This window comes from Balaenoptera borealis (genome assembly GCF_965194805.1).
Source record: "Balaenoptera borealis genome assembly, chromosome: 15".
Taxonomy (NCBI): Eukaryota; Metazoa; Chordata; class Mammalia; order Artiodactyla; family Balaenopteridae; genus Balaenoptera; species Balaenoptera borealis.
Window position 1 is genome coordinate 71,729,398 of NC_138871.1, and position 19,337 is coordinate 71,748,734.

The 19,337-nt window shown below is 44.1% G+C and overlaps 1 protein-coding gene across 2 annotated transcripts in view; it reads left to right on the forward strand.

The window, feature by feature from the left end:
• Positions 1-13,849, forward strand: part of KIF3C (kinesin family member 3C) — a 38,132-nt gene extending 24,283 nt beyond the window's left edge. Inside the window, exons 6-8 of one of the 2 annotated variants that reach the window (XM_082356879.1) lie at positions 6,785-6,890; positions 7,069-7,241; positions 7,481-13,849. In XM_082356879.1, coding sequence (XP_082213005.1) covers positions 6,785-6,890; positions 7,069-7,241; positions 7,481-7,574 — 373 coding nt within the window. In that variant the 3' untranslated portion in view covers positions 7,575-13,849. Of the gene's footprint in view, positions 1-6,781; positions 6,891-7,068; positions 7,242-7,480 lie in introns of both variants that reach the window. The other variant, XM_082356878.1, reaches the window with a different exon arrangement.
• The last annotated feature ends 5,488 nt before the right edge of the window (positions 13,850-19,337 follow it).

Sequence of the window (19,337 nt, forward strand, 5' to 3'; positions counted from 1 at the left end):
CTCCACACTTCCACTGCAGGGAGCACGGGGTTCATTCCTAGTCAGGGAATTAAGATCCCACGTGCCACGAGGAGGCCAAAACAACAAAGAAACAAACAAAAACCAAAAAAACAACAAAAAAGGGCTCAAAGCAGGCAGTGGGCTTTAGCTTACGCTATAGTGTTTTCTTTCCCATAACTCTTCGGGAAGAACTGGTCCAGACATACATACCCCTTTGACTTAAATCTGCACACAGTTGCTCCCCAGCCTGCATTTGTACATCTCTATTAGCAGCGCTTCTAACTGGATCCCAAATGGACTGTGTTCCCTTAAAATTTTATATTAAAATTGTAAAGATATAAATACATTTACAAGCTTTTTCAATATTATGGTTAAGTATATTCACAACTTAAACATGCTGTTTTATACAGAATATATATGTACCTCCTCAGAATACAGAGAATATATATTTTGTGTAGAAAATATCAAAATATATCTGGGTAAGGGTAAAAGGTATTAAGGCAATTGTGACATCCCAGTGTTCTCCACTGTACTTAAATACGGTTGATATAAACAGGTATTATAGATTTCTTTAAGAAAAATTCCAATAAATAAATTACTTCAAAAAGACATTAATAAATACCAGGTAGTCAACTACATGCTATTCTGAATTACTACTACAAATTATTTTCTTTTTTCTAATGTCACTTGTCCATTGTCTGATAACTGCAGTAAATAATATTTATCTCAGAACTTAAAAAAATATCACAAAAATACAAAAGAAAAGTAATAATAGGGCTTCCCTGGTGGCGCAGTGGTTAAGAATCTGCCTGCCAATGCAGAGGACACAGGTTTGAGCCCTGGTCTGGGAAGATCCCACATGCTGCGGAACAACTAAGCCCGTGCGCCACGACTACTGAGCCTGTGCTCTAGAGCCCGCGAGCCACAACTACTGAGTCCTTGTGCCACAACTACTGAAGCCCGCTCGCCTAGACCCCGTGCTCCGCAACAAGAGGAGCCACCGCAATGAGAAGCCCACGTACTACAAAGAAGAGTAGCCCCCGCTCGCCGCAACTAGAGAAAGCCCACACGCAGCAAAGAAGACTCAACACAGCCAAAAATAGATAAATAAATAAATAAATTACAAAAAAAAAAAAGAGAAAAATAATAATAGATCTAGGAAGTTTTTATACAGAACAAAATTTTAAAATTACTTTCTAATGGGACTTCCCTGGCGGTCCAGTGGTTAAGACTCTGGGCTTCCACTGCAGGGGGCACGGCTTTGATCCCTGGTGTGGGAACTAAGATCCCACACGCCGCACGGTGCAGCCAAAAATCCTCAAGCTCTGACAGCTCAATAAATTCATTTTAAAATAAATTCAATCCCAATAAATTCATTTTTTTTTAAATTACTTTTGTATAGCAGCAGTTGGTGGTTAAAATAAAGTAAAAACAATTCCCTCCTAATTGGAATTCCCAAGTACGATAGTGACTCAGCACAGAGAGCCCCAGGGTAGCATCACGGTGTAAGAGTCACTGGCCTGGATCTCTGAGATCTTTTGCCCCAAGCCCCTCCTTTCACAGCGGAAGGCTGAGGGTGGCCAGGTCCTTGGACGGACGCAGCTTCCCGCATTTCGGGGCGCCCTGTGGACTGAGACTGTAGAACAAGCTGCCTCTCTGGGAGGATTGGGTCCCACTGTTTGCAACATAACTTAATCAGGGCTGAAAAACCTCTTTCTTCCCAAAGCATATTTAACTAATCAAGGCATTGTCCCATTTGCTCAATTCAAGTGTGGAATATTTTGCTTCAGTTTGGCCTGTGGTGTTCTGGGAATTAGAACACTGAAGGCTGCTCAAAAGGAGAGGAAAAAAGCATTGTTGGAAAGAAATTACCTAAAGTCATACCGTCCCTTTAGAAAGCTTTTGCTGGAAAAACGTTTCCCCTCTTCCACTAGCTGCAAGCATTTACCCCACACACTCTTCCCCGCGCCTCTCTTTAAAACAAGGAGTTATTGTCGGGGAGCTCTTGAAACACACTCTCTATCAACTTATTTTGGAAGTCTGTCCCTTTTTCTTTTTCCTCCACTATCTCTGGGCCACTGCTAGTTGATACACAATAACTTCAGGTGAGGTCCCTTCCACAATCACAAACAATTTTGTGTTAAAGTTACTTCACAAAACACATTTCTGCAGCCAGCTCTAACCATAACTATTTTACAAATACGACCTTTTATTTTTGGTTACTCATCATGGACCTCATTTTTAATTGTGTTTATACAAAACTGTCTTCTAAGGGTTGTATATTTGGCAATGTCTGTAGCCCATGGTTTACAGTTCACAAAATTCTATTTGTAACTTTAGCCATTTACCTTTTGCAATCCCTGCTATCCTAGATTCTTTTCAAAGTATCATGGTGCAGTGGAAAGAGACTGGATTTTGGATTTAGAACGTTCTGAATTCTAGTCCCTGCTCTGCCTTGAGAAGGTTTTTTTAACCTCTCTGAATCCAAGTTTTGTCACCTGCAAAGTCGGGATAATAAAATTAAAAAAAAAAAAATCCCTGCAGGATTATCAAGATTGCAGTGAGATAATGTGTGTGGCGCGTGTTGGAGGTGGGGTGGAGGGCGTGCCAGGCCAGTACCTGGCACAGAGGAGGTGATCCATAAATGGCTGCAGTAGTACCAGTAAGCCAGTACGATAACTGTGGGCACTCCAGAGAAACCAGTTTGCTGTCATGCCTTACAAGTGCCACAGAAGGACAGTTTGGTTTGTTGCTTTTGTTCTAGATTTTGATCTTTAAATCAGGCTGCCTCCAAATTTAGAGAGAGAGAGCATTCCTTGCTCTAAATAGAATCAGGATAGAAAGTTAAACTGGTTTCCTTTCAGAGGCAAAGTTTACCTCAGTCAGAACATGCTCAGCTCTGAGTTGAGTCCCTAGATTCATTCACAGGCCCGTGACAGCTGAAAAAGAATCTGAAACAGGGAGAAGTTTTTGCCTGCCCAGGCAGGCCGTGTGCCATGTGAAGGGGAACTGAGAAGAGGAGTGGGAGTTCAGACATGCAGGGGGATGTTACAAGGTGGACAGCTAACGTGCAGGGAAGGAGGGATCCAGACATGGAGAACAGTCAGATTTGCTGTGTCAGGTACTCGTAAAGGACCTAGAAGGAAAACACACCCTATGATGTTGGCTGCCGGTTTTCAGAACAGGAGGGGAGAAAGGTGGTGAGCAAACAGAGCTGGTAATGAGATTGGGGTCAGCCTCTGAGATGGGACTGAGAGAGAACTTTTTAGTATTAAGAGGAAAATATATATAATCTCGTGATAGAAGCTATGTGGAGGGAGGGTCGTAAGAGAACTCTGAGGCTCTACGACGCACAGGATAGCTGTTGTGCGTTTCTTTCAAGAGGGGTGGATACTTGCAGAGCCAGGCGTCCACTCTGGGCTGTCAGCCACAACCTGCTTACTACAGAGGGATCAATCGTGGAATGTAGGCCTGAGGCAGAGGAGAGAGTAGATGGGAAGCTTGGTGTCCCAATTACAGACTCCCCTCCCCCACCCCCTTCTTCCCACCTGCCACCCAGAATAGCCCTGGCATCTTTATTGGGTCAGGCTGCCAGTTCACACTGATCCACTGCTCTGCTCACCCAGCCCTGTCCCCCTGTCCTGTTCCCAGAGCCTGCAGCCTTCAAGGCACACTCAGGCCCAGGCTGTTCTGTGTGCGCTCCTGAAAGAGAGCGTGGCATCCTAAAAGGAGTATCTGGGAAGAATCAATTCTGAGTCTCTTCCTAATTGAATGATCTTGGACACAAAAGCGCTTTCGCTTTTCTGAGCCTCAGTCTCCTTGTCTGCCCTGTCTGCACCTCAGGAGGTTGTAAAGTTCAAATGGGATGCACAGATGCACCTTATAAATGATAAGTTGTTATTTTACTGATTTTCCCACTCCCCTCCCGCGGTGCTGCCACTCTCCGCATGCACAGCCCGCCCACCTTCCAGAGGGTCCATAGCAAAACCAGCTGGGGCTTCTACAGCCTCATCTTCCTTGTTTTCATCTCTGAAGAGGGGTCGGCGGGGACCCTAAGTGGGATCCAGCACTCTTTTATATGCACTTGGTAAAAAAAACTCCTGGGAATGTGGTTCTCGTTACTCTCTGTGGCAGAAGGCGGGCATTGTTCCGTCGGCGCCTGCACGGCTTGTTCTCCTTTTCAAGGACAGAATGTCCTATCTCTGAATTACTCAGCCTGTCTCTTCTCTTCTGTCTTCTGTCTGCCTTTTGGCTTTTTTCGTTGCTCATCTGTATCCCTGTTTGAAATTAGCAAGTGGAATTGAGAATTAATAATCATCACAACTGCCATGTGTTGAGCCCTTGCGGTGTACTGTGCTAAGTGCTTATCTTGTTTAATCTCAGCAATTCTGTAGGATAGCGGTGAGATATCTGAGGCTCAGAGATAATAAGCCACTTCCCAAGGTAACAAAGTTGTAAGGGGTAGAGCCAACATTCAAACTCAGATCTACCTCACTCCAAACCCTGTATTATGTTTTTTAGTGGAAATAACTTGTTTTCTTTCCTATCTTTGTTTGTTTTGAATAATAAAATACCTCACACTCATTAAGTTACTGAGAGTAGAAAGTCTTAACATACCATGAGTTGGCCAGGATATAGAGCAATGGGAACTTTCTCGTAGGTATATAGCCACTTTGAAAAGCAATTTGGCAATTTGGTAAAGCTGAAAATGCACATTGGAACCATTCCGTTCCTGGGTATATACCCCAGGGAAACTTGAATATGTACTTCAAGATACCTATACAGAACTCTTCACAACAGCACTGTGTTAAATAGAAAGGGAGAGAGAAAAAGGAATTGAACTAGATGTCTATCAACAAGAGAATGTATAAAAAACATATATATATAAAACATATAAAATGCTATATTGAAACCTTAAGATAGTCAATATAGTTAAACTTTAATCATCTAATCTAGAGCAGCATGGATAAATATAAAAGACATGTTTGTTGGACACAAAACAATATAGTATGTATACCATACAGTACAAAATTTAGAAATAGGCATACAGATACCATATATATTGTTTATGAATATCCACATATATAAATAAGTATAAAAATATGCCTGACATTGATAAGCACAAAACTCAAGAGAGTGATTAATTCTGGAGAAGGAAAGAGATGGAGTCTTAAAAACTGTGTCTACATTTTATTTCTTAAAGATTTGGTGTTAAGTATAATAAAATGTTAAGATTTGACAAAGCTGGATGATAAGCGAACAGATATATCTTATTTTCTATGCTTTTCTGAGTATTTGAAATAATTTATTAGATATAAAATTAACAATACATTGTAAAAAATTTAGATATTGCAGAAAGGCATAAAGATAATAAAAATCACCCATAATCACTCCATCCAAAGACAATCATTGTTAACATTTTGTTGAATATCCAGACTTTTTTCTAAGCATCCACGCACGTACACACACTTCTTTAAAAACAAAACAAAAAAACTTCATCTTTTTATTTGCTTTTTTATTTAATATGTTGTGGAAATCTTTTCATGTCTACATAGAGCCATAAGACAATTTAAATGACTACATAATATTCCTTCACTTGGCTGAATAATAAACTGGTCCCTATTGGTGCACATTTGGGTTGTTTCTAATTGTTTGCATTTGTAAATAATATTGCAGCAAACATCTCTGCTTATAAATTGTCCCTATCTCTGATTATTTCCTTAGGGAAATTCCTAGGAGTGGGAATTTGGGTCAAAGAATATGCACTTTTTAAAAGCCAAGCCTGGGAGTTCCCTGGTGGTCTAGTGGTTAGGGTTCGGTGCCTTCAGCACTCAGTCCCTGGTCGGGGAACTGAGATCCTGCAGACCGTGATACACGGCCAAAAAAACAAACAAAAAAAGCCAAGCCTGAGTTTTGTTTTGTATGTTTTATAAATGATACCTTTATTGAGATGTAATTCACATATCATAAAATTCACCATTTTAAAGGGTATAATTCAGTGGATTTTAGTATATTCAGAGTTGTATAACATTACCACTATCTAATTCCAGAACATTTTCATCACTCCAGAAAGAAACCCCAAACCCATTAGCTGTCACTCCCCATTCTCCCCGGTGTCCCCATCCCTAGGAAACCACCAATCTACTTTCTGTCACCATGGACTTGCCTATTCCAGATACTTGATATAAATGGAATCATATCACGTGTGGTCTTTTGTGTCTGCCTTCTTTCACTTGGCAAAACGTTTTCAAGTTTCATCCACCTTGTAGCATGCATCAGTCCTTCATTCCTTTTTGTTGCCAAATAATATTCCATTCTATGATATTCCACATTTTGTTTGTTTATTCATAAGTCGATGGTCATTGGGGTTATTTCTACTTTTTGGCTATTATGAATAATGCTTCTATGAACGTTTATATACAAGTTTTTGTGTGGGTATGATTTCAGTTCTCTTGATTATATGTATCTAGTAGTGGAAGTACTAGGTCATATGGCAACTCTATGTTTAACTTTTTGAAAAACTGCCAAACTGTTTCCAAAGTGACTGCATCATTTTATATTCCCACCAACAATGCATGAAGCAACAAGAGTGAAGACATATGTGTCTCCTTGTGTTATACTATTTCGAGTTGTCAGGTTGTATTAGAGCAAAGAGAAGAAAATTCCAGAACCTGCAGTCTGCAGGGCCTACTGACTACCTGAATGATGCTTAACCCATCATGATATCATTTTCCCTTTGTGTTCGGAGGAAACAGAGTTAAATATAGCCTCTTCCCTACAGCAGTAGCAGCCAAATGAAGAAGCGGCCAACATCTGCAGTGGGCTACAAGAGGCCTATCAGCCAGTATGCTCGGGTTGCCATGGCAATGGGGTCACACCCCAGGTATAGGGTAAGAAGCTGGGAAGTAGAAGGGGGGGAGGGGAGAGAGCGCCCAAGGGAGGTGATGCTCACGACCTCTGCTTCCTCTACCTGCCTCATCACCCTGCTACTCCCATTACTTCCCAAGTGCCTGGAAGATACAGGCGTCAGGGCCAGTGCTCACGTCTGGCTTGATATTCCCACCACAGGCTGAGAACATCATGTTTCTGGAGTTGGATGTGTCCCCTCCAGCGGTCTTTGAGATGGAATTCTCTCATGATCAAGAACAAGACCCCCGTGCATTACACATGGAGAGGCTCATGCGGTTGGACAGCTTTCTGGAAAGACCTTCCACATCTAAAGTCCGAAAGTCCAGATCCTGGTCAGTACCATCACGGTCAGAGTGGGCAATGGACTTAGAAGGGATGGAAACCCCATGGGCTGGTTGAGGCTGAGGAGGGTTTGGGTTGTACCCCAAGGGCATGAAGGGAGAGTGGAAACTGGGGCTGTGGGGGCCAAGTTCCTACAGCGACAGGATGAGGGAAAGGAAAGTCCTCACTTTTCTGTTTCCTGCACTTCCCCACCCTCCCCTCTCGCCCACATCATCCCCATCCCCCGCAGGTGCCAGAGTCCTCAGCGGCCTCCACCTCCCACTGCACACGGCTCGCTGGCCGCCGCTGCTCTGCTCCCCTCGACAGCGCTAGACCACGAGTGACAACCTTCAGTCGGGTTGCCCATCCCCCAGACCCCCCGGACGGGGCAACCAACCCTGGATCATCTCGCCTGCCGCTCGGTGTGCGTGCGTGCGTGCGTGTGTGTGTGTGTGTGTGTGCGCATGTGCATATGTGTGCGGGGTGAGGATCTGGCAGACCGTGCCTCTGCTGGCTCTTAGCCTCCTTTATTTAATTAATGTTATTTATTCGCGGAGCTCAGTTCTTGCGGGAGAGGTGCCCTCGCCTGAGCTTGCCATGGTCGCCGCACAGCCTCCTTTCTTCTGACTTTAGACCCCCCGCCCCGCCCCAATCAGACCTCATGCTCCTCCCTGTCAGTTGCTCCCAGAAGGGAGGGCGGCGGTGCCTGAGAAGAGAGTGCTTTTTCTACCCAGCGCGCTCCGTAATCTCCCTTCTCCTCCTGCACTGCCGGTGAGCAGCTCCTGAGCACTTTCCGGGACTAGAAAAACGCTAGGTGTCCACCGAGGACAAGAGACGCCCATCCTGATGGTGTTGAGCCTGTGCTTCCGGCGGAGAGAGCCCGCTCTCCACGTTCTGGGTCGCAAACAACCTCTTTCGGTTTCTTGGGCTCCTTTTCAAGGACTCCAGTGACCTCAGCGACACAGCCCATGCTCTTCAGCTTTGGCAAGAACTCGTGGCTTCCCAAACTCTGCTTCTGGCCCGCCTTCCCAACCCGTGGACGCGAATTGTGAACCCACCAGTTGCTGCTTCCTTGGGACCTTCAGGAAATGGAACAGTAATAGAGACAATGTGGACAGTCATCGAGGGACGGCCCTTTGTTTCTGTCCCCTCGGAGAACTAACCTTGGCCGACAAGCCATCAGGCCAACTCCCCGTCTTTGAGAGGCTGCTCCTTCCTGCTTTCATCGTTTTCCTTGCGGCTGCCTGGATCCCCGTTCACAGTGGAAGGGGTCAGTATCCTTCTCCCTCTGGCTAAACAAAGGTATCACAGAATCTGTTGCTTTTCCCCCTCACTGAGCACAGGAGATGGAGGCCCAGGCGCAACCTGCCAACTCTGCCCGTTACCCCTGTTTCTGAATCACGTTTGTTGGGCACTGTTTTGTTGACAAGACTGACCCTTTCTTCAGCATTGTGCAAATTGGTCCCTAGGGAAGTACTCCTCACTTTCCTTTGTGACAACCCAGTATGTCTCCAGGTATCTCGAGTAAATTTCTACCAAAAAAAGAGAGGTTAATTTTCATTGACTTACCTTTTAATTGTATATTTTAGTGGAAGGGTGAAGAGGTAATCATGAATGAAAACACGTGGTTTGGAATTTCAAAACGACCTAATAACGGAGTCTCCAGTTCCTAGAACATGAGGAGTTTTGTCACTGGGGGAAAGGCACGAAACTGACAGGTCTGCCTGAAATTGGGGGTGTGGGAGGTGGCGGTAGGGGCCGACTAGCTGGTTTTTCTCTTTCCGTCAGGAAATGAACGCTTCTTGCACAGTTCAAGTTCTGCTCTAAGGACCGAGCTATGGTTTGGTTTAATTCAATGATGCTGTCATCGCTGCTGTAACTACGGGACCAGGTGGTTGGGCCACTCAGTTGCCACTTGCTTCTGTCCTTCAAGGAAATAACATTTTTCATCAGAGCCCAGGAGATTATTTGAGACTCAGGATTCAGATCAGAGCTTCGGCTGTGGCTGGGACAGGACCAGTGTGTAGAAATTTCCCAGGTGGCCTGGGCACAGAGGGACCTCCAGTCCCGCGCTGAGCAGCCTCTCCCACTGACCTCTTTCTCATTTGTGGATGAAGCCGCACGTGTTACCCCCGTTCATCACCTGGACACATCGACTCTGCATTGTCTGGTCACTTGACCCTCACAGTCTTATAGCACAATATACCCAACTTCTTCACCCCCAGTCTGAGGGCTGGGCCCAAGGTGTGGTCAGAGGAGGAGCTCCTGCCTGCAGTTTTGTGTACGTGTGTATGTGTGCGCGTGTTTGTGTGTGTGTTTACCTCCACAGGGGACACTCTACACTCAGTGTAAGATATGCTGGGAACAGGGCCACCGCGGTGGCTGGATCTCAGTCTCGCTGTCTCTCTCTCTTTCTCTTCTTTTCCTTTTGATGTATCAAACACTTGGTTGACAAAGTAAGGGCCTTGATTAGGACCAAATTTCCATGTCTGTTGCTATGGTCTTTATTTAGGACAACAGTTAACAATGCTGTGGCCCATTCTTGTCACTCTATACATATGACGATACAGGACATATGTAATATATAAATATATATATAAAACATTACCCTCTGTCTCCTTGGCTTAGGATGAGATCTCTCTGTTGAGCTGAAATGCACCTGCAGCTCAGTGCTGCCAGCAACCTGCAGGCCCCAGCCCTGTTCAAATTAACGCAGTCGATAATAAAGGAATGAGTATCGTTACAGAGTTGGTTGCCTGCCTTCTCTTCCCTCTGACTCCTTCTACTTCTCTTTTTATGTTCTCCCTTCTCTCTCTTCCTTGTTTTTTCCAAGAGGGGTTCAAGAGTATTTGGAGCCCAGCTGCAGTGATCAGCACCTGGGAAAAGAACCGGCTGCTTAATAAAAGGGGCTCCGTCTGAGCATCAAGGCGGAGGGGGCAGGGCTCAGGCTCTAGTCTGAAGTCTGTGCCCGAGCTATGGCAGCAGCTGATCGTGTTCTAAGCTAGTGGTCCCCTCCCAGTTAATTCTGAGCTGTTAGCAGATTTCAGAACTGCCTGTCCAGATTAGCTGTCAATATCATTTAACAGCTCTGCCCCTTCTGCTCCTCCGTTTATCAGCCAAGAGAGATTAAAACAGGCAATAACGTGTGTAAAGCACATCGATATGACTGGCACATGGTAGGTGCTGAATTAAAATAATTCAACACTAGCTTCCCCTTATCCTGTCTTCCCAGGGCCTCTTTCCCTCCCTCTGGGTTCTAGTTGTCGGCTCCCTGTAGCGTGGAAGTCTTACAGGAAATAAGCAGTAGTTGCTGCTAAAAAACACAAAGCCCAAGGAATTCCCTGGCAGTCCAGTTGTTAGGACTCGGCGCTTCCACTGCCAGGGGTCCGGGTTCGATCCCTGGTCAGGGAACTAAGATCCCACAAGCTGCATGCTGCGGCCAAAAACAAACAAACACGAGGCCCTGACTCCTGGGAGAGCACTGAGGTTAGCCTGGTGCACAGGGCATGGCCGCGTGCCCACTGTGGCACTGACGCTTTTCCTGGAGGGGCCTCCTGCCTCTGTGCCAGCTCCAGCCCTGAGATCCAAAGGGGTTCCAGGGCTCTGCTGCTTGAGGGATTTGCCTGGTGTTGTTAGGTACTTTATACACCCGTAGTCGTTTAATCCTCCCAGGTGGGAATGATTGTCACTGGATTACTGATGAAATTTAGGGAAATTAACTAACTTGGCTAAAGACGTAGGGTTAGTGATGAAGCCGGACTTCCAGACTCTAAAGCCTGTATTTTTTGATTCTGTGCCTCTAGTGCATCTGCACCTCAGGACTGATAGGCACCCTACATGTTCTAAAAGTAGTGCAAGCCAGGGATAGAAGGGCAGAGTGGTGGGAATAAAACCAAATCTCCAAACCCTTAACCTTGAGGTCCTATTTTAATACCACTCATTCCTCCCGTTAGCCGTGGGCTCACTTGTGTGGCTGAGATAGGCGGTTCTAGAGTTCCACGGACCAGCCAGGGGGCTGGAACTCACCCTTGGCTGGGGTCCCCTTGCTTGTCAATACGGCAACTGCCATATTTCTCTTCTTCCTCCGAGGCTGGGCACCTGACCTCCAGAGTCACTTCTTTCTGTTTTCAGATGCCTAGGTCTGGGTGTGTGTTAGTTAGAACTCTTGGCCACTACTAAAGATTCGCTTAAGCTGGCCTGAACAAAATAAGGACACAGAAGCATGGTGTGGACCCCACGGGCAAGGACGGAACCAGTTCTCAGGAACGACCTAGTACCAGGGACTCAGACCCCGCAAAGACCCTCTCTGTCTGTACTTTCTGTGTGGGGTTCATGCTGTTTCCTCAGCTGCTCCAGTCTGTGACTTAGAAAATACACCTGCCAGCAGCTCTCTGTTTACATGACTCTGTCATTCGGAGAGACTTAGAAGTCCCAGTGCCAACTTCATGGGAATGTGATTCCAATTCAGTGGTTTGGGTCAGATGGGTGGGAACATGATATATGAACAAGACCTCCAAGAATCCTACTGCAGTACCCATGTGTACATGGGGTGGTGATGGTGGAAATAAAGATATTCCTCAAAAAAGTTGATGGGGGTGGCAGTTGGGGTGGAGTGTGCCCTGGGAAGTCAACAAAACAGATGTTCACAACCAGTGTACTCATCACCCAGGATGGCTTAAGAAAAATTTGCTCTGGGCTCATCCTTTTTTTCTGGCCATTTTTCTTATAACAGATCACCTGCACCAAAAATACCACCCTCAGAGGTTCTGCTTGATTAGATCCAGGATAGATCCATGAGGTGGACACCGCAAGTTGCCTTTCCAATATCCATTTTTCCCTTCTTCCTTACTTACAAAACAATTTTGTTCAAGGAGGGCAGTACACCCAACTAAAAATATTCATATTCCCAGACTCCCTTGCACCAATGGGTGGCCATGGGGCATGGTTTTGGCTGAGGAGATGCAAGTGGAAGTTGGCTAGGGATTTCTGGAAATGTTTTTGCTTTTCCTATTATAGATAACACCCATTTCTCCTCTTCCCATATCCTCTTCCTGCCTAGAATTCAAATGCACCTCCTGAAGTACATTCTTTCATTGAACAAATATTGATTGAGCACCTGTTACCCATATATTCCAAGTACTGTTCTAAGTGCTGGGAATACAGCAGTGACTAGAACAGACAGGAGCCCCTGTCTTCACAGTGCTGAATTTTAGGGTGGGGAGAAAAACATTAAACAAGAAAAACCTATTGCAGGGTCAGATGACAATGTGAATGGCCAAGAAGAATAAAGCAGAGAAGGGAGACGGGGAGTTCTAGGTACTGATGGTGGTGGTGATGGAAAGGGATTGGGGGGTTGTAGTCACCCCCTTAGTAGTCACTTACTAAGAAGATGACATTGGAGCAAAGTCCTGAAGGAGGTAAGGAAGTGGACTCCGGGAGAGGGAAAGCAAATGCAAACTTCATGGGTGAGAGTATGTCAGGCTTGTTCAAAGAGCAGCAGCCATATTGCAACCCTGAGGCAACAAGCATAACAAGTAAAGGCTGATGGAGTGAAGAGACCGTGAGTCCCAAGTCCCTGGCAGGGTTTGTGCAGCTGCATCAGCTTGGGTCTGTCCACTTCTAGACTTCTAATGGTGCCAGACAAACTCCCAGGGGTTTAAGTCAGTGTTAGGGGGGATTTGCCAGGAATCTGCATGTGAAACGGGATTTGCCAGGAATCTGCAGGTGATTCCAATGAACACTCACTCAAGTGTGAGAATCTTAGTTGCAGCCATTTGTGATTCTGTGTCATACTCCTTTGGGCCTGCCCTTCAGGCACTGGCACTGGGGCCACCTGCCTGTGTAGACACCAGGACTGCCCTCGAGGGTGGTAGAGGCAGAGGGCACAGAGCCACTGGAGTGCACCTCGGAGCCCCTGTGTTCAACCACATGTCCTTTCTTTACAACTGGCCCGGGGGAGGCTGCTACTTTGTTTGGTCTAGAAAACCCAAGTGATTACTTGTTAACATCCAAAGTTCCCATTTTGCAATAAGGAAAAGCAGACCCAGAAAAAGAAAGTGATTTCCGGAAAGTCACACAAATGGTGAGCAAGCTGGGCCTGGAGAGCATAAGGACTTATTCGCTAGACACACTGGTTATGTTTTTTGTTGTGTGTTTATTTTATTTGGTTTTTAAAAAATAATTTAAAACTCACAGAAAAGTTGCAGGAATCACACTAAGAATTACCATGTACTCTTAGCCCAGAGACCTCGTTTAAGTTTTGCCAACTGTCCCTAGAATGACCTTTATAGCAAAAGGATTCAATCCAGGATCATGTGTTGTATTTAGTTATCATGTCTCTTTAGTCTCCTATCTAGAAGACTTCCTCAGTCCATTCTTGACCTTTATGCCGCCTTTAACATTCTTTAATATTACAGGCCAGTTAATTTGTAGACTGTCCCTCGATTCAGGTTTGTCTGATGTCTCCCATGATTAGATTCAGGTGATGCACGGAAGTGATGCTGTGGTCCTTTTACTGCATCCCATTAGGTGGAATATGATGACATGGCTTTGTCCTATTACTGGTGATGTTAAGTTTGATCATTTATTTATTTATTTATTTTTAGAAGTGCCTTTTTTTTTTTAATACATTTATTTATTTACTTTTGGCTGCGTTGGGTCTTTGTTGCTGCGCGTGGGCTTTCTCTAGCTACGGTGAGCGGGGCTACTCTGTTGCGGTGGTGTGCGGGCTTCTCGTTGCAGTGGCTTCTCTTGTTACGGAGCATGGCCTCTAGGCGCATGGGCTTCAGTAGTTGTGGCACGTGGGCTCAGTAGTTGTGGCTCATGGGCTCTAGAGCGCAGGCTCAGTAGTTGTGGCGCTCAGGCTTAGTTGCTCCGCAGCATGTGGGATCTTCCCTGACCAGGGCTTGAACCTGTGTCCCCTGCATTGACAGGCAGATTCTTAACCACTGTGCCACCAGGGAAGTCCCAGTTTGATCGTTTATTAAGGTGGTGTCTGCCAGGCTTCTCTATTGTAAAGTAGTCACTCTTTATCCATTTGTAATTTTCTTTTTAACATCTTTATTGGAGTATAATTGCTTTACAGTGTTGTGTTAGTTTCTGCTGTATATCCATTTGTAATTAATAAGCATCTTGTGAGGAGATATTGTGAAATTATGTAATATTCCACTCCTTCTCTAAATTTCACCCATGGTTTTAATGTCCATTGATAATTTCCTCCTTGAATTAATTATTACTATATGGTTGCCAAACAGTGGCTTTTTACTTCCATTATTTTTCTTACATTTATTAGTTGGCATTAACTTGTTAGAAGCTGCTTTCTCTTCTCCTTATCTGTTTGTTTATTTATATCAATATGGACTCATGGATTCTTATTACATTCAGTGGGTTGTAATCCATTATTACTATGATTTGTCTTGACACTCAGATTATCCCAGATTTGATCAGTGGCAGTGCCTTCAAGCTGGCTTCTGTGTTCTTGTGAAATGTTCCCATTATTTTTTGAATACATTCTTACCTTCTGGCACAGAAAGATGTTCCAGACTTATCACAAGAGTCCTGATTCCTTTTAATGGAGAATGATACACTTATTTCTAATGGCAGTCTCTACTCCCAGGAGTTCTCAATGGACAGAGCTTGAATTAAAAAAAAAAAAGTATATAAATATATATATATATATATATATATATAGTATATACAAAGTTACACATACACACACACTTGACAATTGAATTGAGTTTGCATCTATCTGAGTTCACACTGATTCCCCCAATTCCAACCAACATCTAGAGTTCCTGTTTTTCATATTTATAACTCTTTTCTCTGACAGTTGAGGAACCTGGCTCCCACTAACCTCAATATACTATATTTACTTATTTGCCCAATTCCCTTGTTTGTGGCCAATTTCTTGACCCCCACAGCGCTGCCACCCTGCTCAGTTGTCTACCTCACATGAGTGCCAACATCTCCGCCAGGCCGTGGTCTGCGCAGCCATGCCTAATGATGGAATTACTAAGGAGGGAGGAAGCAAAGGAGGGAACTGGGAGGTGAGGGGTGGGGAGGGAGACTTTATATTTGAAGCAAAAACACTCCCGTTATTTTATATCCCTCTCTGTGTGCTGCAGCAAATATAGAAAAGGACAAGATGATGAGAACAGAAAGGATGTGAACTGTCCCTACTCTAGGGGTTTGCAAATTGAATAGTCAGGGAGAAATTCTTTCTGAATGCTAAGAGCGGAAACACCCAGTGTGCTCACCACCCAGGCTCACTGTGCGCACATCTGGCTTCCATCCGGGGCTGGTCCTCGCCGGTGAATTGGCTGTAGCCTGCCCGTCTCCCGTGTGCCCCTAAGCAAGTCATCCAACTCCCTGGTTCATCTAAGTGATGACCTTTCCCCACCCCACCCCCTCACCAGCACCTACTCATGATAAGAGACACTCCAGAATTTACAAAGAATAGAGAGCCCCATAAATGTAATGGGTTATTATTATAGTTGTATCAGGATATCAGATCACCTGCCTAAATGGAGATCCCAAATAACTGGGGCTTAAACAAAACAGAAGTTTCATTACTCTCTCGTATAGTAACATGGCTATAAGTGGACCACAGCTGGCTTGCCGACTGATAGGGCTGTTCCATGGGATTAGAGACCTACACTCCTTCTACCTGGTTGATCCAGCATCTTTAGAGTGCTGTCCTTGTCCACAGGGCCAAGATACTCATCACTACGTCTTCGCTCAAGTACCCAGGAAGGGAGAAAAGGAGGAGTAGAGGGCATGCCCTGCTCCTTAATGTGAACCTGGAAGTTGCATAATCCCATTGGCCAGAACTTTGTCACGCCTACCTTCAAGGTCGAATCTTTATCTTTATTCTGAGTGGCTAATAATCAGGGGTTTTATTAGGGCACAGCTGTATGAATTGGCCCTGTTTCTGGTCACAAGGTAATCCCTGTATTTTCTGGGCTCCTCATATAATGGCCTCTGCAAAGTCCAGATGTGTCTCTGCCACAGACAGCAGAGCCAAGATTTGCAGGACTTGGACCTTATACAATTTTGGAGAGAGGAAGGAGAACTCTTACCAAGAAAAAGAAAGAAAATAATGAAACAAAATTAGGTATGGGTGTGAATACGTAGAATGAGAAAATAAATCACAAATCACAATTTAAAAGCTGACAAGTACCACAACATCACAAAATTCAGAAAAATAGTATAATATGTTTATTATTTAAATACCTGACAGACCTCTCTAAAACTTTTTCCCTGCATTTGCCGACTGTGCACTTTTTGGCTGTGTCTGAATACGACAATAATTTTGTGCTATTTTCTAGCCAAAAAAACCAGAAACATAATTCAGTCTTTCTTTTAAAATGGTTGACTAAAATTTTTTATATTATTGAGAGTTTAGGAAAGTTTCTTTCTGCTTCAATTCATTATTGGTAATGTCATATAAATTTTTAGAATTATGATTAACTTTGGGAAAACCTCTATCAAATTTATTTCATATATGCACTGAGAGGATCTCAGGGCATTTCAAGTTATTCGTGTGTGTGTGTGCAATAACTAATCTTAGATACTGTTTGAAATAATAATGCTCATTAACCAGTTTGTTGACAATGTCCTAATTGTAATGGCTTATTATTAATTTTTTATATCTTCATAAGTCAACATTTGGGGGGATGCAGAAAACATACAACATACACACAGATGTACTAGCTCTCTTAGTACTGCTACAAGATTGTGCCCGTAAATGCAAGAATTCTTATAAATTCTCTTTTGCACAAGTTCCATCAAAAAGAGGAAAAAAATGGATGGTGTGTTTGTGATTATATGCACTATGTCATGTACATTCCTGACAGGAGGGACCTTCCATGTTGATCAGGGATTGATGAGAACCAAACAGTCCATGTATACTGTTTTGCATGTCTGACAACTGGAAGAATTTTCTACAGGCCAGCTTTTGGCTATGTAAATTTCAGGCCTTGTCTCTCCTTCACCACCCACCAATGTCTGGTGCCAGGCACTGGGGGACCCTTTGTTATCAGTTTATGGTCTCTGGCTCTGAACCTTCATGTTTTGCCACCATAGTGGGTGAGTTGACAGAGTGAGTGATGAGAGTATTCCTGGCAGCCCTTCCTACACTAGGTTAGCTAGCAATATATATATATTTTTAATATATATTTACTATTTTTTAATTTTTATTTATTTATTTTGGCTGTGTTGGGTCTTCGTTTCTGTGCGAGGGCTCTCTCTAGTTGCGGCGAGCCGGGGCCACTCTTCATCGCGGTGCGCGGGCCTCTCACTGTCGCGGCGTCTCTTGTTGCGGAGCACAGGCTCCAGACGCGCAGGCTTAGTAGTTGTGGCTCACGGGCCCAGTTGCTCCGCGGCATGTGGGATCTTCCCAGACCAGGGCTTGAACCCGTGTCCCCTGCATTGGCAGGCAGATTCTCAACCACTGTGCCACCAGGGAAGCCCGCTAGCAATATTTATCTATACATTTATCTATACACCTAGACTGTGAACCACCTAAATATATCCCATCAAACCAAACTAAATATGTCCCCAACTCAACTTCCTTCCTTTTACCTAGATCTAAAAATGCATGCAGCCATGTCTTGAGGGTGTAAGGGAACTAGGAATGGAGACAGTGGTTTTAAGTGACTACAGTAAAAATATCTTACTTTTAGAAATTTTTTTTCAATTTTATCTATTTATTTATTTTTTGGCTGCGGGGCTTGCAGGATCTTAGTTCCCTGACCAGGGATTGAACCTGCAACCTCTGCAATGAAAGCTCAGAGTCCTAACCACTGGACTACCAGGGGACTCCCCCAATTTTATTGAGATATAATTGACATACAGCACTGTATAAGTTTAAGGTGTACAGCATAATGACTTGACTTACATACATCATGAAATCATTTCCACAATAAGTTTAGTGAACATCAGCATCTTATATAGATACAAAATTGAAGAAATAGAAAAAAAAATTTTTTTCCTTGTGATGAGAATTCTTTTTACTCTCTTCACAACTTTCATATATAACATACAGCAGCGTTAATTGTATTTATCATGTTGTAACATTACATCCCTAGTACTTAGTTATCTTCTAACTGGAAGTTTGTACCTTTGACTACATTCATCCGACCAGGTTCCCCGCCACCTCCCCACCTCCCTGCAACCCGTAACCACAAATCTGATCTCTCTTTCTATGAGTTTGTTTGTTTCTTTGTTTTGCAGTATAACTGACCTACCACACTATGTTACTTCCTGGTACACAACATAGTGATTCAATGTTTCTATACATTTCAAAATGATCACCACAAAAACTCTAGTTACCATTTACTTTTAGAATTTTTAAAGAAACATACACCTATATGATTACATTGTCAGGGCCTCTCACTGGACCCTGCAAGCAGGGTGTCTTGGGGTTTAAGCTTCAGTATCTTCATAGTAAATCCACCTCAGCCCCCTTAGGTGTAGGCAGAGATTTTATGGCAGTGATTCAAGATAGGAAGCAGCTTTGCATTCCCCTTGGTACCCTAGCCCTGCTTTTCCTGCTCTCCCCTCCATACCACTTCCCCTCCAACGTGCATTCTGAAGACTTCTCTCCTTCTGATAAAGAGAATAGGCAGCAACAGTATCACCGTGGATAAATTCCTTAATGTGAACCTTTTTTAATTATAAGATTAAAACCTGCCAAGTCAATAAACCTGAAATAAATAAATGAACATATACACATATGTGCACACGCACATGAAATTAAACAATACCTGGGTAAATAATTTTAATATTTTGATCTATGTATTGAGCCACTGTTAAGAATGGGCAGCTAAGAGCTATCCAACCCACCTTGGGACTATGCCCAGCTCCTGTTCAAAAGCAGTATTCATGGAAGGCTGAGCTTCTCCAGAACGTTGCTGCTTAGCCTGTGGGGTGTATGTGTGTATGTGTGTGTGTATATGTGTGTGTGTGTGTGTGTACACTCATATGGGCACACACAGGTATACACACCCATGCTACACATCAGGTACTGTGTAGAATGTGTGCTCTATTTGGCTGGCAATCTTCCCTTTCAAAGATGCTTTTTGGGACTTCCATGGAGGCGCAGTGGT